At 43.8% G+C, this 22,975-nt stretch overlaps 1 protein-coding gene across 4 annotated transcripts in view; it reads right to left on the bottom strand.

The window, feature by feature from the left end:
• Nucleotides 1-13,312: 13,312 nt before the first annotated feature.
• The window catches only part of ELMOD1 (ELMO domain containing 1), a 65,446-nt gene continuing 55,783 nt past the window's right edge, over nucleotides 13,313-22,975 (bottom strand). For all 4 annotated transcript variants that reach the window (XM_043579239.1, XM_043579240.1, XM_043579237.1 and 1 more), the window contains 2 exons: nucleotides 22,409-22,542; nucleotides 13,313-14,726 (listed from right to left, as the gene is read on the bottom strand). In XM_043579239.1, the coding sequence (XP_043435174.1) occupies nucleotides 14,554-14,726; nucleotides 22,409-22,542 (307 nt within the window). In that variant the 3' untranslated portion in view covers nucleotides 13,313-14,553. The remainder of the gene's footprint in view (nucleotides 14,727-22,408; nucleotides 22,543-22,975) is intronic.

Genomic DNA, 22,975 nt, shown 5'->3' with positions numbered 1-22,975 from the left:
CCCCCTCCTCTGGTTTCTGTGTTGCTCTGCTCCTGCATCTTGCCTGTGTGCCCTTGGTCACATCACAAGGATCACTAGGTTCTGCTCATTTTATGAGTTGGCGTCTCTTCTCCTCAGCAACTTTATCTTTGCCTCAAGGCCTCGACCCCTGCATCATTTAACAGTCTATCAAAAACTGTGTGAATTGAAACTGGTAGGTTGATTGGTTTGATGAGCAAATTACCTTTTTTAACAACCTGCTTCCAGCCTTCAGTACTCTTGGCCCAGCTCTCCAAGCCCTCAGGCTGTTAGCGTGCCCATTGTAGCAACCTACTCCGGCTCCAGCCACGTGCCTGTGTCTTTCTCTTTCCTGCTGTCTTCCCAAGCGCCAAAACCAGCCCATTAGTATTGTGGGCTTTTTGCCTTTGTTAACTTTGATAATCATGTTATTAGGCGTAAATGGAGAATGTCTGTTTCAGATACAGATGCTGCCTTATAAACCACTGCACAACTTAATGGCTTCAAAGAACAACCATTTTTTTATTGCTCTTGAGTCCGTGGCTGGGTGGTTCTGCTGACCTGGGCTGCACTTGGCTCATCTTGGCCGGGCTTGCTCCTACGTGTGCTGTCAGCTGGCAGGTCAGCTGGGGCTGGTGGCGTCTAGGTTAGTTTTGCTAGGATATCTTGACTTTCCTCCACATGGTTTTTGGTTCTCCAGCGGGCTAGACCATGCTTGTCCTCCTGGTGGTGGCTAAGTTCAAAAAGAGGAGGAGGAAACCTGTGGCTTGTTTTTGGGGCCTCTCTATCAGGTGTGAGATTGTCCCACTGGTAAAACAAGGCACGGGGCTGAGCCCAGAGTCAGTGAGGAGAGCGGAGAGATCAGATTCAGAGAAGTGTGAAAATTTGCGATGCAAGTACAGTCAATCTGGTACAACACCCAATTAAAGTAACTTTAAAATTAACCAGGCTGGTTGCTTGATAGGTGTATATTATACACGTATATAAATATTTAGGTGTGTGTGTGTGTGTGTGTGTGTGTGTGTGTGTAGTTTTAATCCAAGGTAGTAATAGCAATCAATGGAGTAGTAACCAATGGAGTGGGCATTGGTTGTTTTTTTGCCTCTATCCTCCCCCCTAGTCCCTCCTTCTTGCAGAGGTCCCTGATTTGTTTAGGACTGAGTGATTTCTCCTGTACTCTCCGTGTTTACAGTTTTGGGAGAGCGGCATGTGACCGTGTTTAGTGAACCAAAGCACCGCTTCCCTCTAGTAGCAGTGATGGGCACACATCTCCAGTTGGGCCAGTAAGAGACTCAGTGTGAGGTCTTTATCTGAAGCAGGCTCCTGCCCCTAACTCCTTGGCAGGGCCTGAACCTGAAAGCAGACATGGTGGAAGCTGCTTTAGTCACTGCCACTGTGGAGCCAAGAGATGGAGACAAACTCAGTCCTGGTGATGGTATCTGAGCTGCTGGATCCATCTGTATCTGAAGACAGACACGGGACTCATTTATTCATTTACATGAGCTACTAAATCTTCTCTTTTTATTTAGCTGAGTTAAAAGATTAATACATATAAAGTACTTAGATCAGTATCTAGCAATAATAAGTACTCAGTATGTATTAATATTATTTGTTTATGTCAATTTGACTTGGGTTTTCTGTCATCTGTAACCAAGTGAAACTTAACTGATGCAACTAACGAGAAAATATGATGAAGAAGAGAGCCCGTTTACAGTAGCGACAGGGAAATAAAAAATCCATACGTATTCACCCAGACAGAAATAAGTGAGGCCTAAGTGAAGCAAACGATGAAACGTTATTGAGGGACCAGAAGAAGATTTGAATATTTGAAAAGAGACAGCAAGAACCTGGCTTGGAAGATTCCATGTTTTAAATAGATGAAATTTCCATAAAATAATCCACACATTTTTCTGTGTATTAGCTCCTTCTTCTCTCTCCCACAGCCTGATGCCTCTCTCTCAACTCTTGCAAATATATACCATCCTCTTCCTCTAATCAGGTACGAACGCCTTGTGATTTAAGCTCTCCAGTAGTTTCTGAATCTGTTTCCTCTTCCCCATGCCCACCCTGACATTTCCAGTTTGGGGCTGCATGGTCTGTTTCCTAGACCGTACTACCAGTCTGCCATCAGTCTTGCCGCCTTACTTTTGATCCCACAAGTTCACCGTCGAGTCCCTGCTCGTTATTGAAGCCTTCGAGGCCATTCTTATCCTGTCTCCCTGCTCTCTGACAGCACTGAGCTTCTTGGCATGCTTCGCCTGGACCGCGCTCAACAAAGGCAGGTTGGTGCCTTTGTTCGTGTGGTCGCCATTAGTGGCGTTTGCTATGGCACCTTTGTTCACGTGGTCCCCGTTATTGGTGTCTCCCGTGGCACCTAAGACCTAATGCCGACCAGCGCATTCACCTCACTTAGTGTTATGGTTTGTTGACGTCTGTCTCCTGACTAGACTGGCAGGCAAGGAGCGTGTCAGCTTTGTGTCCTGAGCCTAGCACAGAGCCCTCAGTGAATATTTGCTGATGGATCGATGAACAAATGCATGGTTCCCTGGCCCTCTAGCTGCACAGGAAAGGAAAAGTGAACATTTCTTCAAGGGGTATTGCACTTACGTAAGAAGATCGTTCACAGCGGGGTGTATGGTGCTGTGGAGTGGGAGGAAGCAAAGAATATTCAGGGTCGAGCAGTGAGATGAAAATGAATATGGTCACTTGTGCTGAAACTGTCATTCCTTGCAGCAGCGATAATAACAAGACATAAATATTCATGGTGCCATTATTCAGAGACTTACGAAGTGTTGGCAGAGAATGTGCTGTCTGGAAATTTTGCTTCAGTGCCTGAAACTATTACTGATAATTTTTTTTAGAGGAAAACCCAATGAACTAGTGGTCTCAGAACCAGCGAGATCATGGGACTCTCACAGGGTGATGGCTAAGTGAAAGGAGGCTCTGGGCCAGCACCAGCCCAGGGGCCTGCTATCTGACCAGGCTTTTTTTTTTTTAAATTTTTTTTTTTTTAATGTTTATTTATTTTTGGGACAGAGAGAGACAGAGCATGAACGGGGGAGGGGCAGAGAGAGAGGGAGACACAGAATCGGAAGCAGGCTCCAGGCTCTGATCCATCCGCCCAGAGCCCGACGCGGGGCTCGAACTCACGGACCGTGAGATTGTGACCTGAGCTGAAGTCGGACGCCCAACCGACTGAGCCACCCAGGCGCCCCCTGACCAGGCTTTTACTGGGAGTATTTGTTAGGCTTGGCTCTCACCTGTGTGGCAACACGGGGCTGTTCTTGTGAGACCGTCTCCTCTTTCCTGCCAAAGAACATGTGCATACAGTTAGATTTCCAAGGCTATTCTTTCTTTCTCATAGTTTTATGTATTATTTAGACAGAAACATTTATTATTTTCTCCAGATTGTGGATACCATGCAAACTCATGGAAGAGAATCTGGAAAATGTAGATGTGTATAAAATAAAAATGGCTTCTGTCACCCAAAGGTAACCATTTTGGTGTATTTTCTTTCAGTGACTTTTCTGAAAAATATACGAGTGCTGAGCTGGTGGGATATGGCATCGGGCTGTGTCGTAGAGACCTGCACTGGCCAGAGAACTGGGTTTGCAGCATATTCTTATTGCTGTCTAGCTGGGAGGCTCTGAGCCAGCCACTCACCTGTTCCCTGCCCTGGTTTCCTCATTGTAAAGTATGGATTAAGACAGTACTCCACAGAGTTAGTCTGAGAATTAGAAGAGATGCTCACTGCAAAGCCCTGGACTCAGGGGACTCACGGCGTAGTGTGGAATCGGTGGCCAGGGATTGGCAGCTATTTCTAGTAGCTTTAGTGTTGATAACGGAAGTTGTCCCGTCCCTGACGTCTCCACACACTCCTCCCTTTCCTCATCCCTGCGTCTAACCAGTCACCAAATCCTGGTGATTTTACTTGTTCTGTGCTACTCAGACATGTCCTTTCCTCTCTGTGGGGAGGAGGTCCTCCGATGCACCCCTCAGTCTCTGCTTTGGTTCAGGCTCTCAGAATTCCTTGCTTGGGGTATCACAGTTTTACTGGCCTCTTTTCTTGCTGCCTCCCAAACCATTTTCCATGCAGAAAGCAGAGAGAAGTTCTTTTCTTTTTAGAGAGCACACAAGTGCAAGCAGGAGAGGGGCAGAGGGACAGAGGGAGAGAGAATCTTAAGCAGGCTCCACACTCAGCACAGAGCCCAACGTGGGGCTTGATCTCACAAATGTGAGTGAGATCATGACCTGAGCCGAGGTTAAGAGTCAGACCCTCAACCAACTGAGCCACCCAGGTACCCCAAGAGAAGTTCTTCAGTGTAAATCTGACCATATGATGGTCCTGTGATAGTTATGGGGCCACCATGTTTAGCTCTGTGCATGTGTGTGTGCGTGTGTGTGTTTGTGGTTCATGTAGGAGAGACAGGGAGAGTGTTTGTGTGAGTGTGTGTGTGTGTGTGTATGTGTGTGTGTGCGTGTGTGCGTAGGAATTCTGAGGGTGAAGGAAGGGGTTTTGTGCTTGAGCCCCAGAGGAAGTATGGAGAGGTTGACTGAACTCCTTTCTGGTCTGGAAAGCTTCCTGATGGAGGAGGGGGTTTGGGCCAGAGTCTGAAGGCACTGTCTTCTTCAGCATTTTTGGTGCAACTATAGCTATAAACAGTGCCGCTGCAGAGACCTGGTGCCCGGTGGGCTGTGAATTACTTGTCATAACGTCTGCATGACCCACAGCTGCAGTGTCAGCTGCTAAAGCAGCAGTGAAGCCGGGAGGCTGAGCTCAGCTGAGCTGAGCTGCCCGTCAGAGCCCTGGGGAGAGCTCCAGCCCACTGCCAAGGCCAAGGCCCCCTCTCAGTGGTCTGTGGGAAAGCCCATCTGGATGCATGGGTATCCCTAGACCTTCCAGGGAAGCTTTTGGATGATAGCTCTGTGTTCCTGTAAATGCGCACACCTGGTATACCGCACCCTCCGTGACTGGGCCCTTGCCTTTGGCTTTGCCTCCTGCCTCATTTCTAGTTAGGTACCCAGGAGTCCTCTTGCTCACACTGTTCGGAGCTAATGGTGTTTCCTGGGTGGATCGTGTATGTCTCATGGTTTGGTACCTGATCTATTGGTCAGGATCTAGTCCAGGTGTAATTAACAAAGACTTACATAAAGAACAGCCTAAGTCACCTAGTGTGTTTCACCTTCACATGAAAGTCTAGGGAAGACAGTCTAGGGCTGGTAGGTCTCCCACTAGGAGTAGGACTGCTTAGGGACTTAGGCTACTTCCAGCTTACCACTCTGACATCCCTAGGATGTAGCTCTTGTATTTAGGGTCCAGGATGGCAAATATCACAGCTAGTTTATAGCAGCAGGACGAACTGAGAAATAAGTAAAGGGGCACAGGGCACGTTCTGCATTTCTTTACTGGAATATTCTGAGAAGCTTCCCACAGAACTCCTACTTACATGATATTAGCCAGAATTAGTCAAATGATCATACCTAGCTGCAAGGGAAGACAGGAAGTGTATGTCTTTACTTTGGGTATAGCCAAAATTAGGGGTTTCAATCACTGTGAGAGAGGGGTCAGATAGATAATTGGGGAATGGCTGCAGTATCTAGAAATTCCTGCTCGTCTTTCATGCAGAATGGTTCAGCTCCTTTGGAAAGCGATTTGGGTATTTCTTATAAAACTAAAATGTGCGTTGCTGCCATATGTCCATCACTAGATGAATGGAGAAAGAGGATGTGGTGAATATATACAATGGAATATTATTCAGTCATAAAAAGTAATGAAATCTTACCATTTGCAACAACATGGCTAGAGCTAGAGAGTAAAATGCTAAGCGAGTTAAGTTAGTCAGAGAAAGACAAATATATGATTTAACTCATATGTGGAACTTGAGAAACAGAACAAATGAACAAAGGAAAAGTGAGAGCAAAGAGAGAGAGAGAGAGAGAGAAACCAAGAAACAGACTCGTAACTACAGAGAGCACACTGCTGGTTGCCAGACGGGAGGTGGGTGTGGGAATGGGGGAATGGGGGAAACGGGATGGGGATTATTTTCCCGTAAAAATGTGCACACTGATATTCAGAGCAACTTTATTTGTAATAGCCCAAAACTGGAAACATGTCAAATACCCTTCAGCAGATGAATGGTTAAACAAGTGATGGTTTGGTTATTCCATGGAATAGTGCTCAGCCATGGAAAGGAATATTGATCCGTGGAAAAACTTGGATGATCGCAAGGGAATTATGCTGAGTGAAGGAGCCAATCTAAAAAGGCTACATACTATCTGATTCCATTTATAAAACATTCTCGAAGAGACTAGATGATGGAGATGGAAAGCACATCAGTGTCAGGGCTTAGGGCCGGGGTGGGAGAGGAAGGTGGGTGTGCTTATAGAAGGGCTGCATAAGGTATCCTTATGGTGACTGAAATGTTCTGACATTGACTAAGTCAATGTAATTGTAATTGCAATTATGTGATTGTATGTTTTACACTGTGTAATTGTGTCAGTTACACAAACGTACACACAGGATAAAACTGCTCAGAACAATACACACACACACACACGCATGCACGCACGCACCAATTAGTACATGTAAGATGAAATCTGAGGTAGACTGGAGCAGTGTCGATTTCCTGGTTGTGATGTTGTGCTCTAGTCCCGCGAGACGCTGCACTGGGGGGAAATGGATGAAGGGCGTATGGGATCTTTCCTTATCATGCTTTACAGCTGCCTGTGGTACGACATACAGTTAATCTTCAGAAGTTTGATTAAAAGTGCTTTCAGGAAGTAAAATTAATGTAATTAAAACATCAATCCATAAAAAAATAAACCCACAGCAAGTGAATAGCATTTTAGAAAGATCCTGTTTAGATGATCCACATATCTCCTGAAAATAGTAATTTTTTAAAAAGAAACCACACTCACACATGTTAATTCATTTCATATTTATAGAGAATCAGGAACACAAGTAGAAGCAAGGATGAGATCTAAAGCCGGGAAATTAGCTGTGTGGCTTATTGTAAGGGTAAACGTAACCCCAAACGTAGCAGTTTCATAAAACATTTAAATAGCTTTCTTAGAACTGGCATATTTTAAATTGGTTTAAATGTGTCATTTTTGTTCTAGATCATGAGAAAAGATTCAGATTGTTGTAAGTCCCAGTCAGATTCTTTGGTTTATTTAAGACTGGCCCTACCTTCTTCGGCAAATATTTTGGTTCCCTCTTTTTTTTTTTTCTTAAATTTATTTTTATTTTTAAAAATTTTATTTAGGGGCGCCTGGGTGGCTCAGTCGGTTAAGCGTCGGACTTCAGCTCAGGTCACGATCTCGCGGTCCGCGAGTTCGAGCCCCGCGTTGGGCTCTGGGCTGATGGCTCAGAGCCTGGAGCCTGCTTCTGATTCTGTGCCTCCCTCTCTCTCTGCCCCTCCCCCGTTCATGCTCTGTCTCTCTCTGTCTCAAAAATAAATAAACGTTAAAAAAAAAAAATTTAAAAATTTTATTTAGATTCCAGTTATTTAACCTACAGGCCACCTGAAATAGGTGCACAGCGTAGTGATTCCACACTTCTGCACACCACCTGGCGCTCCTCCCAGGTGCCCTCCTTGGGTCTCTCTTAGAGTGGGGTCAGAACACTTGGGCTCAGAGTCGCGTAATTTTGATTTTCAGCCTCTTGGTGCTTCCAGGCTTCTGGGTTTGCTCTAGGAAGCACACACCTCAGACTTCAAATGACTTCTGTGGATAGTTGCTAAGTTGCAACCAGGTCGTTTCTGTTCATTGAAGGGGACACCTTGGCTAATAGGTGAAGACTGTTTTCTCCAGCATGTAAGAGGCTGGCCGCTCTGACAGACTCTTTGAGAACACAACTCTGAGAGTGGTGTTTGGTGGGAGGGAGCGTCTGGGGCAGCACCAGCTTTGGCTACTGTAAGAAGCTTCTCAGGAAGCATTTGGGGTAGAAGGGCAGGCCATCCTCTTGGGTCCAAGTTGATGTCTTAGTCACTTTGGGCTGCTCTAACAGAAAATACTGCGGACTGAGTAGCTTAAACAACGATTTATTTCTCATTGTTCTGGAGGCTGGGAAGTCCATGATCAAGGTGTCAGCAGGTTCAGGGTCTGGTGAGGGCACTCATCTTGGTTTGCCCGTGGCCATCCTGTCATTGTATCTTCAGGTAGAGAGGGGCAGAGGGAGAGAGAGAGAAAGAGAAAGAGAGAAGGGATTCTCATGTCTCTTCATAAAAGGGACTACTCCCATCCACCCTTATGACGCTTATGAGGCCCACCCTTATGAGGCCTCTACCCTTACCACCTAATCATCCCAACACCCCCCTCCTGATATCATGACATTGGGGGTTAGTCCATCACCACCCTCCTCCACCACGTTGACTCCTGTCTGCACCTGTGAGTGGCTGACAACAGAACACGTAGTCCTTCTTTGCTTTCCAGAGTAAGTTGTGGGAAAACAAAGGGAATGTTTGATTTATTTCTCAACCATAAACAGTTGAAGATTAGGCCTTGTCAGGTTTCAGCAGAGAGTGGCTGGATCAATACCCTCTGGAGCAGCGCTTGTCTAACTTGAAAGTGCACACGACCCCGCTGGGGGGAGTGTTACATGACCTTGTTCAGCAGGTCTGGAGAGGGGCTACGATGACTCATGTCGCACAGTGCCCGTGTCGGTGGCCCCAAGACCACACTCCACAAGCGAGGCACTGGGTTTGGACAGTGAGGTCTGGGAGACCAAGGACGCTGCCTTGTTTCCCATTTTATCCCGTCTTGGCATGATGCCTGGCACAAACGGAGTTCTCAATAAATATTTGCTGAATTGAATTAATGGGGGACACCGGCTACAAGGACAAATTTTATAGCCTAATTTTCTTTGAGAGTCAGCTCATAGCCCAAAACCAAATGGATAAATACCAACCATAACTAAACATGTGTTTAACCAGCCCTTTGGAGTTTCCCAAGCCCTTGAAGTGATGTTAGTTTATTTGATTTTTACTCTTACAATAATCCTCTGAAGAGGAGCTGTTACTATTATTTTTCTGTTATGGATGATAAAAGCCAAGTCAGCAAGGGCAAGTCACTTGCCTAAGGAAGGCTAGCAGAAGGTACCCTGCAACGTGAGTGTTCTGACTCCTGGCTTTTTCCTCTTGTACTTTGCACGAATAGTAAAAACTTGACCGGAAGTAGATTATGTAACTCTTGGTATCGTACAGCTGGAGCCTGCTGATGTCCCTATTCCTTGTTAAGTGCCACACACTTGGCATAGAGGAGCTAATAATGTGTCTGAAATGTAAGTCTGTGGGTGTGACTGGAGATTTGTCAGAGAACTCACAAGCTCTCACTGGGCTGCTGGACCAAACTCAACTATCTGTGCCTGAAGGCTCTTGTCTCTCCCTCCCAAAGGAAGGGAGTGCATCTATGTTTAGTTTCCCGAAGGACCAGAGATTCCCTCCCCCAGGGCACCATCCCACACACCCTGGGGTCTGCAGGGGCAGGGCAGCTGGCAGGCAGGTCCAGACTGCCTGGCTGCAGAGTGACCGTGGCAGGTCACCACCTCCCCTGAGGTTGCTTTCAGGCCTGTCCTGAGAGAAGGGCGGACAGCAGGGAACTCGGACCTACAGTGTGTCTAGATAGCACGCAGGCCCTGCTGTGCCTTGGGACGTGGGGTGCGCTCACATCTTCTTTTCTCTTGCTAACCCTTGCTTTAGAAATTTCCCTGATGAAGCCTCTTCCAAGACCCATGCCTGGAGATGCTGTGGACTTCGTCCGAGCTATTGTTATGGGGGGGTGGCAGTCTCAAAGGGACCTCCCTTGACCCATCTTGCCTGACGGAGGGGGTTTGACTGTTTTGTAGGCGGAATCTCAGCTTGCTCTTCTCTTTGCGACACTCACCTATTGCCATTGGCTTTTCATCTGTGGCCTCTTTTGCAAAGCAGACCACAGTTCCGGGTACATAATAGATAGAATAATAGAAAGGCACTAAGTCAACATTTTACTTTTTGTAACCCTGCCCCGACCCCTCTCCTAACCATCTATGTGAGCATATTGCAGTCCAGTCTCTGCAGACCCACGGAGGAGCCTCACTGAAGTTTCCCACAGGGGAGTCTGGAGGAGTCGTGCAGGCTTCCCGGACTCTCAGGAGAGAGCTTACAGTCCTGTCAGAATTGTTCTTTGTGTATCAAGGAAGAAATTCTGAGCAAGAGTGGGTGACGTCCTGAGGGACAGTGTGGCAGGATTTGTAATCTTTGTAATCTGCCACATGTGAATTCACCCTAAAGACGCCCGGCAAGAACTGTTATTTATATATATATTACCCCTTGAGGGGTAGGGGGCATGTATGTGTTTATAATCTACCCTGGGCAGTGGAGAATAATTCCAACTAGGGAGACGCATACTGATGAAAAGTCGGGGCTTACGGCCCTGGGTTCGAGATCTAGCTGTGCCTTTAGTTCTTCTTCTTTTCTGTACCTATTGACCAGCCTTTCCCATTTCACCCAGCCTCCCCCACCTGCTCTGGCAACCACAGTATGTCTCTGTATCCATGAGTTCAGGGTTTTGTTAGATTCCACATATAAGTGAGAGAAATTTGCTTTCCTCTGTCTGGCTTATCTCACTCATCATAATGCCCTCAAGTCCCATCCATGTCACAGATGTCAGAATTTCCTTCTTTTTTATGGATGAACAATACTCCATTGTATACATATGCCATGTTTTCTTTATTCGTCATTTGATGGACATGTAAGTCGTTTTCATGCCTTGGCTATTTTAAGTAAAATGCTACAGTCAGCTTGGGAGTGCAGATATCTGTTTGAGTTAGTGCTTTCATGTCCTTTGGACAAAGACCCAGAAGTGGAATTGCTGGGTTATAGGCTAGTTCTAGTTTTAACTTCTTGGGGGTCCTCTGGTTGCACCAGTTTGCATTCCCACCAGCAAGTGCACACGGGTTCCCTTTTCTCCACATCCTCACCAACACTTTGCTCCGTGAGGTGATATCTCACTCTCTTGAGATGTCTGGCGATGTATTTGATTCTGTAAGCCTGTTTGTCTAGAAAAACAAGCAAGCAAGCAGTCTCACTTTGTATGTTCATGAGGGGATGGAATAATGCAGATAAAGGCCAGCATGGTCCTGGCACATGGCATCAGCACTCACCGAACGTTAGTTCTTGAGATGGAGTCCATCCCGGAACCCCTTTCATTCTAGGACCCAGTGTTACTCTCGCTTCTGCTCTTCTGCCGTGGTCTGCAGATTATAGAGCAGTTACTCCAAGCCTCCTCAAGGGTTAGACGCATCGCTTTGATAGAGGACGTCACTGTGGCTCAGTTTCCCAGATATAGTTATGGATCTGGCTGACTCTTTTTTTCCCGTCCCCCTTTTCTTCTCTTTCCCATCCCTGATTGCCACACTTCACCAACTCTCATCCTCTCCTGATATTTCTTCAGTTTGGATCTGCCCCATCTGTTTACAGATCAAGATTATCTGTGGCCGTGGAGTCTGATTACTGGGTTTTTGTTTCTCCTACTGTTGACTTCCCATAAGCCCAGCCTATTCACCTGACCTTCTCAGATAAACCTCATGCCTCTGATGGGTCTTTTTTTTTTTTTTTAATGTTTATTTGTTTTTGAGAGACAGGGAGAGAGCATGAGCAGGGGAGAAGCAGAGAGAGAGAGAGAGAGAGAGAGAGAGACAGAATCCAAAGCAGGCTCCAGGCTCTGAGCTGTCAGCACAGAGCCCAACATAGGGCTCGAACTCACAGACTGTGAGATCATGACCTGAGCTGAAGTTGGACACTTCATCGACTGAGCCACCCAGGTGCCCCTCTGATGGGTCTTTAAGAGGTTGCTAGTATCCTAGATATCACAATGTCCATGTCCCTGTGATGTACTTCTCCCAGAGGTTAGAATGTGAAGAAATCAGGTTGCATTTGTCTGAGTCGTGGGTGGACAGTCCCTACTTTAGTCTGTCTCTTGGTCTCTCCCAGCCACCTAACATCTCCATTTCCTCAGACTGTCAGTTTACCCTGTTGTCGTGGAGAAATCACTCACAGCATCCTCTTTTTTTTCTCAAAAGTATCTTGAGCTTAGAAGATATATCGTAAGGGCATCCTATATTTTGGGATAGGTATATATTTAAGATTTCAAGTAGAAAAGATGGTGGATTGTCAGGCAAAAACATATTTTTTCAGTACAATAACAAGAATTGTGATAAGGAAAGTCAAACTGAGGTCATAATTTTCAAAAACGGTGCTTCAAAGGGATTTCTTTCTGTAGTGAAAACTAGAATGTGTTTTTATCATAGCAAGCAATGTTTTGGAAAACTTGGAAGAGGCTTGCTACATGATTTACATTCTAAGTGGTCAACCCTTGTTCAGTGGAGTAAGTATACACGAGCTAAGAATGCTCAAGGGGAAAACACATGCACATCACACATTTTTTTAAGCTTCCGAAACCCTTCTCTTCTTTTTCTCGCTTCCCTTCGTGTTACTGGGCAGAACGCATCTTTCACAAGCAGGTGTGAGCAAGAAGTCTGATAATACTCAGGACTAGTAAAAGTACTCAGAACTAGGAGGAGCCGGCCGCCCATCCTAAAATTCCGCAGCCATGTTAAGACATGACTGAGCGAAATCGTGCGAGGAGCTGGGAGAGAAAACTTCCAGCTTTGTTACCATCAGCTGTCTCTACCTGAGCAGAAGAGACGTGAGGTGGTGTAAATGCCACATACTGTCAAGCCGCATCAGTGACACAGGGCCACAGTGGATAGAAAGAGACAACGTAGCCTTCATACACAGCAGCTGCAGCTGCGGTAGAAACTCGGGGCTCCCAAGACAGGCCATTTACCAGGTTCACACATTCTCACTCTGTCGTTCCTCAAGATACATGTCATGCGTTAATCAGGTCCTTTCCTTCTGCACTGTGTAGAAGGGCACAGACAGGGCTGTAATAGAGGCCGGGCGAACGATGCCACCTGGTACCCAGCTGAAAGAGGACGTATAGCAAAATCCCAGAGGGGCTAGAATGGACAAGGAAACAAAGGTAGCTTAATGTTTCCTTTATCAGTTGTCTTCCCATAGGCAATCCAGGCTTTATAAGGAGGTTACAAAGAAAAAGCTGGATCCTATTCTTTCATTAAAGCACCATCAGGCCTCAATGTTAAACAAAAGAAGTCTCTCAGATATGACACACTGTAATTTACACCTGGTTACCCGGAATGATGGCGTGATTTATATTCAGCTCTAGGTTGTCTGTCTTTGACATTCTACCCACTCACATCTTTGCATATTCAGAGGCTGTGGGAGCACAAAAATATTAAAATGAAATCCACTACACATTACAGTAGAATGACATGTAATTTATTCATATAACTGACAGTTAGGCAGTACTCAAAATTCATTTAAGTAAGCAAGTGATTACACAAACGTCTAATCATACTAAAATCGATAGTCAGAAGGTATAAAATACCATGGGTATGAAATGCCATGGTAAATACTATTCAACAGACTACAATCATAATTCCAAACAAAATCATGGTCTTTCAAATGATTTTTAGCAGTTTTGGAATGATGTGATTTTTCCCCCCCTCCAAGCCATTTACTTTTTTCACTGATACAAGACAAGGTCATTATTTTCAAGAAATACTACAGAAGGACACACCTTAGGTCCCTCTCTTGCAACACATTTTCTTGCAAATTGTTTTTTTTTCATATAACCTCTTGACATTAAAAATAAACCAGTCAGCACTCAGTTCCCCAAGCACAGATGCTTGGATCAGAAGAGTGCCAGGGTGTAACTGAGTTCAGCAAGAGGCAGGCAGTGAAAAATCTTCTGCGGCTTTTGAAGCGTGCATACTTCTTTTCTGAGGCTCCAAGCATCATAAACATATTTAGGCATCCAAGCCAGTAAAATTAGGGGGATAAAATAATTTGATATTCATATGACTAGGATACAATCGCAACTGGGGATAAGTTACAGTATAACTCTGCGGTACTTTGGACAAAAACAGCACCTACCTAAATCTGCTTCTCGTAAGCCTCGTTACATCGTCATGAAGCGCAGCTGTGTTTGCAGGAATGGTTTGGTTTATCATGTGTCTGTCTGTATTATTTGCAAGTCATATACTTTAGTGGAATGAGGTCCAAGCGTGAACCCGGCCCGAAGAGCTAGCAGCGGTAGTCATGAGATGGATCAATAAATTAAAAGGCTTTCACAGAACAAGAGTCCGCTAGATCTCTCACATACAAAAGACAGCTAGAGAAATATAGTTCTTCGATGTTGAATGATGAGGGGGAGGAAAACAATCTAAAAAAATAGAAAAATCTCTCCATACTTGGGTGTCAAGGCAAATGTAACACTGCATAATGCCACAACATGAACAGTCACTGGATGGCAGATACTCCAGAAGCGGTGATATCTGGGGATCTGGTAGTTGTGACCCAGAGATGAAAGTACCGTACCAAAAGGCATGCATACAATCACTGTGTGCACTCAGTGTATGAGCTGGGACCTAAGCAGGGAACTAACACGACAATGAGGCAGTGTTCCGGGGGTATCCGTTAAAACCAGTATGCGCGACTACATGTTGATCAAACCTTCTGAGGCAGCGAAGTGTGGGCACAGTGCCATGTCTGGGTTCCGCAGCTGTTTTATGATCCTCTTGCGGAATTTCTCCCGCACACGATTGAATTCCATGATGTCCGTGGGGTCCTCTTCAATCCAAAACTTGTGAAACTCGTGCATCAAGTAGCCTGTTACAGAGAAGACAGTGATAAGATTGCAGGAGAAAGAAAAAAGTCCTTAATCACATTCAGAGTCACTGAATGCTGAAAGAGATGTCCAATCAGTTGGCCAATTGACGGCAACCCTGGGGCTCAAAGAAGAGGTCGAAATGCAGCAGATACTCCTGTTATGGATTGTTCTTTAAAACCCGTGGGTGAGGAGAGGGCAAATGGGTGACCGGCATTGAGGAGGGCGCTTATTAGGATGAGCACTGGGTGTTGTAGGTAAGCCAATTTGACAATAAATTATATTAAAAAAAATAAAATAAAATTCGTGCAGTAGAAACTACCAGTCTGCAAGATTTTTGCGGCTGGTCCTGGGATTATTGTCCCTGTACTGAAGGAGGGAGACAGACAGTTCTGCCGTCTCTGGAATGTGCACCACGTCTGGAGCAGAACCTGAGGGGCTGACAGTGACCACTTCATCCTGCCCCTCCTGATTAAATTAACATAATGCCTGATTTTTCAGAATTACTCCACTCAGCCTTTTTTCTCTTGTTACTTGATTTGAGAAAAGCATTAAATTACTCTGACAAATCAAACAAATGTGTTCTGACAGTCTATTATGAGACAATAAAAATTGTAAATCAACTCTGAACAACACAGAGCAGTCATTAAACTACATGAAATTGTTACTAAGACCTTCTTGCTCTGAAGCATAATGTCCTCTTCAAATACTTCTGTGTCTCAAAAATGTTATCTATGAATAATATGGATTGGGAACGTTTTCGGAATAAGCGCTAAGTATTGAATCTATTCATTGTGCTATTTTCCCCACTGTGCACCGCCTCCCTCCCCTCCCCCCGCCCCCATTTAGAACTGACATGTGAATAGCTTTTTAAAAAGACAATAAAAGATACTTGTATATAGTAAACCTATAACAAGTTCAAGCGTCTTGTTATATATTAGGAAAAAAGTACTTAAGAAAATAATCGTACTGGGGCGCCTGGGTGGCGCAGTCGGTTGAGCGTCCGACTTCAGCCAGGTCACGATCTCGCGGTCCGTGAGTTCGAGCCCCTTGTCGGGCTCTGGGCTGATGGCTCAGAGCCTGGAGCCTGTTTCGGATTCTGTGTCTCCCTCTCTCTCTGCCCCTCCCCCGTTCATGCTCTGTCTCTCTCTGTCCCAAAAATAAATAAACGTTGAAAAAAAAAAATGAAAAAAAAAAAAAAGAAAATAATCGTACTTAAAAAACAAAACAAAACAAAACATTACAGAAGCTTTTCTTGGTATTAGCATTAGAAGGAGCAAGGATTCCAGAGCCAGAAACCTGGTTAGAATCCTAGCTCTTTCCACTGGGGAAGGAGTGAGCAGAGAGATGATGGGGGGTATGGGAAGAGAATTTTGGAACAAACATGTTAAGTCCTAATAGTAAAAAGTAAAAATTAAAGCCACTTGTTTTTCTATTTATTAACTAGCTACTTACGAGAAAACCTTGAACATTGGTCCCAAACAGATTTTTAAAAATCTTTACCCTATCTTGCTGTAATACAAAATTAGAAGTAACCTTCCTTCCACCCCCAACACACACTTCCAGATATTGGTCCACTTGCACAAACTTCCCTGGTTTCTCATTCATTATGCTGTTAAATATGCACATACATCTGTAAGTATATAGTCCCTCTACAACTACAGGAAGAAAGGTAGTAAGGAGGGAGAAAATTTGGTTTGCTTTTTGTGGGGATTGACCATTGCATTTCTTTTAGGATTGGATTTATATCGGGCCCTCCGCACATAACTGATGTGACTGTTTTTAACATCTCTCCATGGGGACACACATCAGTGCTGACTCATGGGCCTCTGGGTCACACAGCCCAGGGCCCACTGCCACTGTTAAGGAAACCTGATCACATCTGGGGAACCCCAAATCAGCAATCCCAGGAGCGGTCCTATCCATCCTACTCTATCTGCTGCTTGGATTCCCCGAGGCAGCGTCCGGCCTTGAGCTCTTCTGGTGACAATGCCGACATTAGCCTGTCCCATGGATGAAGAACCTGGTTTTTAAAGGGATTTTCCTTACACTGGGCCAAAATCTGTTACCCTGTATTTCTTGGAACAAATTCAATCCTTCTCCAACTCAAATATTTGAAGTGTCTTTTATGCCCTGAACTTCTCTCTTTTCTAGGCTAAGCATCCCTATTTCTCCTCACCATTTCTCACAGGCCATGATCAGGAGTCTGCTTATTATTCTGGTTGTTTTCATGCACATCAAGAGGAAGTTGTTTCCTCTAATCTCAATATCTTATTCAACCAAAAGAATTCAATCATGTGTCCATTTCAGTGACTGGGCAAAGTCCTGAAGTATCCTGAGAATGTTATGAGGTACTTTTTAAAAATACAGACCTCTCATTCAACCACAGTTGAGTAAGATGAGTCTCAGGTCACTAAAGTTTCAGATCCATTGTTCTAGAAGATGCCATCTTTTTAAGTTCCTTTGGCTTTTTTCTAAATGTTATATTTTTTTGTGGTTCTATGTGAAATCTTACGATAATTTATAATTTCTTCCTCCTGTGCTATATAATATACATAATCTTCCTGACTTAGCCTCTGAGCTCAAGTAAATGTGCCTGAGTTGTTTTGTAGAGTCAGACTTCTAATACTTCGAATTAAAATTATTGTATAATTATTGTATAATAATCAGCTAAAATCATCTTATCAGTATCTCGTGAGTTATACGGTCTTTATCCTTATCAACAACAATGAACAGGCACTGGGAAAATCATCTAATGAAGAATTTACTTTCTCATCAAACACATGAAAATATTCACTCTTCTCTACAATGTGCTGGTATGATGGCAACTGACTCTAAGGTGATCTTGTGTGGCTCAGAGTGTTAGAAGAATGCAGACCCATTTGGTTTCCCCATTTTTCTACCTTAAATGCAGTTACAGAAAGACGTTTTGAAAGGTTTTAAAGACAGGCAAGGATAAGACTAGAGGTGGGTGGTTAACAATCTGACCCCACTCTCAGGATCCTTCCTCTAAAGAAGCTACAAAAGTGAAGCTGTCCCATCAGGAGAATAGTGACTGTATAACATGATTTGAATCAAAATGCAGAAATGGTGGCTTGGCTTCCAGGGTACACATGATAATTGTAAAACTCAACTCCTTTTTATATGAACAGAGTGTTCCTATATCCATTCAGTCAGTTGGCCAGTTGGCTCATCTGCCAGGTAACACATATGCAACAGATACAAGAAAAAGGTAGAGTTCCTGTGTCCCCCAATTCTCTACCTCTTGGAAGAGACACCCAGGTAGACAATTGCCAGTGATGATTTATTAGCTGAGAAAGCTAACAAAATGGTGTGGAAAGCAGAGGGAGGAAACAGAGGCCAGACTATTGCTTATAGTTTCTTAATTCTCACAACAGCTTTGTGGAGTAGGCAGTGCAGATATAGCTTCGTTTTACGGATGAGAACATTGGGCTTAGAAAAGGTATTTAAATGATGTACAATCCCACAATACAGCTGGAAGCTGGAAGCCAGAACCTGAAGTTGGCTGACTCTCCACCACTGTACCTGCTGCCTCTTCAGTGTACCCTCTTCCTCTGGTTCTTACTCTTACTGAATAGTCGCTTCTGAAGGTCAAAGGAAAGATCATTCTTTTTCCTTTTCTGGTCACTGTACTTTTCCTTGTGCTCATGACACCTCACCTTGCTTCATTTCAGGGAAGCTTTAGACTGAATGCAGTTTTCGTAGCATACTGCCTCATAGTGTAGTATTCGCTGAATACTACTATAAAGTCAGAATGATAGAGCTATTATTCTCTTACATTTTTCACCTAGATGAAATACCTGTTTAGAATACTAATTTGGCTTTCCAGCCCAAGCCTGCAGTGTATTTGTTGTTGCTTGAATGTATCTTGGTTTTGCTTCGCTGCATTCAGTTAGTAGACAGCATACACATAAGCAAGGACACAAATAATTGCAAGAATATTACAGAGGAAACGTGCAGAATTGCTCTTGTCCGATGGAGGGACAATGAATTCAGGGCACAGGGTGCTTCCTCTGAAGAGGTGTGAGTCCCTCTGCATATACCCCAGTTCACAGGGGGATTGTGTGCTTTCTGAAAAACTGGTGAGGGCCTTGGGAAATGAGTAACCCTACTGCATGCCAGTTACCCTGGCTAGGGTCCTCTTGAAAACCTGTCAGTTAAGGCCAAAAGCTAAATTTTTCATGAGAAACTAGGTTTCCTTTCCTTTTCTTTTTCTTTTCTTTCTTTTTTTTTAAGAGAAAGAGAGAGAAAGTGTGTGTGTGAGAGAAAGAGAGCTGCAGAGGGGGCAGAGGGAAGGGGTGGAAAGAGAAAGAGAGAAAGAGAGAATCTTAAGCAGGCTCCATGTTCAGTGTGGAGCTAAGCTTCCTTTCTTCTACAAAAGACATTATCCTTTATTTTAGCTTCCTCTCCACCCACCCATCCATCCATCCATCCATCCATCCAACCATCCATCCATCCAACCATCTATCCATCCATCCATCCATCCATCCAACCATCCATCCATCCAACCGTCCATCCATCCATCCATCCATCCATCCATCCATCCATCCATCTATCCAACCATCCATCCAACCAACCAACCATCCAGCCAGCCAACCAACCAACCAACCAACCAATCAACCAACCAATATCTACTGAGCACCTACTCTCCCAGGCTCTTTGCTGAGGATACAGTAGTGCATACAAACAACAAAATGCCTGTCCTTAAATGCCAATTCCTATGATTCTCATTTTGATTTTCTCCTGCCAGAGCGCCCCCACTGTGTGGCTCTGATTTTCTTCTCAATGCTGATGAATCCCAAATCTGGACTTGTAATTCCTCAGAGTTCCAGGGCCTTACGTTGGAGTGCCCACTGTTCAGCTCTGTGAGGATTTCCCAACAGAAACTCACCCTCAGAATGCCTAAAACTAAAAGTCATTCTGTTTTGGCAAGTTTTCCTTGACTCCCAGACTGAGTGAGCTGTGTCAGCCATAAGTCTTTTCAATTAAAAAAGAATTTTTTTAATGTTTAGTTTTGAGAGAGAGAAAGAAAACACAAGCCTGGGAGGGCAGAGAGAGAGGGAGACACAGAATCAGAAGTAGGTTCCAGGCTCTGAGCTGTCAGGCACAGAGCCTGACGTGGGGCTCACACTCACAAGCTGTGAGATCATGACCTGAGCTGAAATCAGATGCTTAACCATCTGAACCACCCAGGCACCCTGAGCCTTTTCACTTCTTAAAAACAGTATCTTTACTTCCCAATCACAAAATCCTTCCCACTATGTTTTAATTAATTTTTTTTAGATGCACAGAACCCAATCTGTAGTAAAACTTCAGTATCTGCCAGAAATGGTCAGACTGAATATAATCACCTAGTTGTCAGAGTAGGAGCTATAATCATAGATTTGAGGGGCTGCCATTTTCCACTATTAACCAGTCATAAAGTATATGTATTTTTAAATTTGCTCTTGATTTTTATCTAAGTTATACATGCATATAGTTTAGAGTCATACAGTTTAACAAATCTTGTCACAAAAACTAAACAAAACCCAGCAGCACTTCCTGCCTTACTGACTGCTTCCCTAAAGGAACATTTCATCTTTTTTGCTGATTATTTTGATCATCGACTTCCATGACTGTATACAATGTGATTTCCATTGCGTGAATTTTTTGGACTTCCCTTAGAAGAAGATGAAGATTTCACTCTCTTTCACCCAATTCCAACCACATTATCACGTGTTTCCTAACAATTTCCTTTGTGTGGTATTACCAACTGCCGTCTCTGTTTATTTGCTTAGTTTTCACCAACTTCACTCTAAACCAGGCCAGTATCTTTGCAGTGTGTTCAAACAAGGTTAGACACTCCCATCAGTTTTATATTCTTCAAAGAGTTGCTATCAGAGCGTTCTGACCTGTTAAAGTCTAGATTTAATATTCTCATCCTGCTGCACAGATATCACCTGGAGCTTTTCCTTCACCTTTGTCTTTGAAAATTCTCTTCACTTCATTCCTGTGATAGGCTTCCTGAACCTCCTGGGAGGTCCTGTGGAGTAAATCAGGTTGCTTCTTGCCTTTCCACACTACCTGTTTGGGATTTATTTTCTCAGGACTGCTAAATCAGTTATCACTTAATCTGTTTTCCAGTTTCTAAAATGAGGTTTTTATTGCTTACTTCTTGATTTTTCCTGTCCTTGTGGGTTCATGCTTTCTTGGAAAAAATCCTTCTACATTAACTTCAGTGAAGTTAAAAAAAATTTTTTTTAATGTTTATTTATTTTTGAGACAGAGAAGGATAGAGCATGAACTGGGGAGGGTCAGAGAGAGGGAGACACAGAATCTGAAGCAGGCTCCAGGCTCCGAGCTGTCAGCACAGAGCCTGACGCAGGGCTCAAAATCACGGACTGTGAGATCATGACCTGAGCAGAAGTCGGATGCTTAACCGACTGAGCCACCGAGGCACCCCAACTTCAGTGAAGTTTTAAAAGGGAGCATAATAAATGCAGTAAGTATGCCATCATTAACCAGAAGTCCTGATTAAGCAGATATTTAAAAAGACAAAATGCTAGATAATAGAATCACTATTAATTTAGGAGTTTAGAGAAAATAAATTGCTGTTAATTCTGTCACATTGTAAAAATGAAATGGGGACCAGCATGCCCCTGCGGTGGATTTGAGATGAGCATCTGTGTCTTAACCATACTTAGAGCGGCAGAACTGCTTAGCAAATTAGCAGAAAAGAAGAGCTGAAAGAAATATAAAAGAGAGGAAAAACTTAGAATTTTTTTTTTTTTTTTTTTTTTTTTTTTGCTAAGAAATCCTGGGTACAAGGCCCTCAGTGCAGCCAAGTGTGGTGTAAATGGTTTAGATGACATTTCTCCTTTAAACTGCCTGAGTTGCTTGATGATTTAGAACATCTTTCCATGTTCCTCCAAACCAGTCTGTGTCAGGCCCTCAAGGATCGGAATGACATTCAGATTTTAGGATCGTGTCTCTAAGAATGGAGAAAAACGTTCCAGGGCTCTGTCATGTCATCTTGTTCTTTATCTTCTGAAACCTCAGTATAACTGCGACTCCAGAGGATACCCCTCATTCATACTTACCTCTGCAGCATCTAATCCGGGGGGGCTACACATCTTCCCTCTGTGGCAGTGGTAGGCAAAGCGGGAAGAGTAATACCAGTGGCAACGCTACCAACTCTCAGTATCACCCACGAAACCAGCACTCCCTCTTTCTCGTGCTCCCTGAGCACCGAGTGTGGAACTGGCTAATAAAAAGTTTGTGTCCGTTATCTCACTTTATCTTCATGGCAACTCTATAAGGAAAGGACTCATCTTACAGATGCCATAACTAAGGCTTAGCGAGTCTGGTAAGCATAGACCCAGGAGTCAACTCAGGCTGTCTTCAGAACCCAGGCTCTTAAGTGCTGTGCCATGCTGGATCAGAGGGAGGGAGACACCCAGACCAGAAGCTGATACCCTGAATATTAAGCAAGAGCTGGGAAAGAGAAAAATCCATGATGCCTGCAAATATCACTGTTGGATTTTAAGAAGAAGACAACAAAATCAAAACCAAAGGGGAACTTCAAAGACCCCAAAGCAGCCAAATTGCAAAGATGTCTCTGCTTTGCCCCTTGCGTAGATGTTCCATAGAAACTATATTGCTGTTTAAGCAGTAGGACACTTACAAAATGTTTGCTGGAAATGAGACAGTGTTGGAGCTTCTGGGGCAATGTTGTAGAAGTGAGTTTTTAGCGCTCCGCTCACCAGTAGATTATACGCCAGATCAGTTATATTGATGCCCACAATTGCAAATGAGTACCTGTAAAGCGTAAACCACAAAACCAACTGTGTGTCACATAAGCATTGAAAAATATAACCTAATTTTTAAATGACTTATAAGATATCAGATTGGAAGGTTGGCCTTCCCTCTCTATCCTATCTTTATCCTGAATTTCGTAACTTATCAAAATACCAGTAATGTAACCAAGGGAATTGAGAATCCATATGCTTTGATTTGGTAATTTTATTTCTAAATATATAAGAGAAAAAAATCTGAAACTAAGAGCTTTATACCCAAGGGTACTCATTATAGCATTATTTATAATGGCAAAGACATGGAAGCTATTCACATATTCTAAAAAAGGTGATTGGTGAAATAAGTTGTGGTAATCTCTTATGATATATTACAGCCAATAAATACTATATTTCTAAAGACTACTTAAGTAGGAAACATTATGTATAAAACAAGCCAG

The sequence above is a fragment of the Prionailurus bengalensis genome, chromosome D1 (genome assembly GCF_016509475.1).
Source record: "Prionailurus bengalensis isolate Pbe53 chromosome D1, Fcat_Pben_1.1_paternal_pri, whole genome shotgun sequence".
NCBI lineage: Eukaryota > Metazoa > Chordata > Mammalia > Carnivora > Felidae > Prionailurus > Prionailurus bengalensis.
Note: the sequence above shows the minus strand (reverse complement) of the source record. Positions and strands in the feature narration are given on the sequence as shown.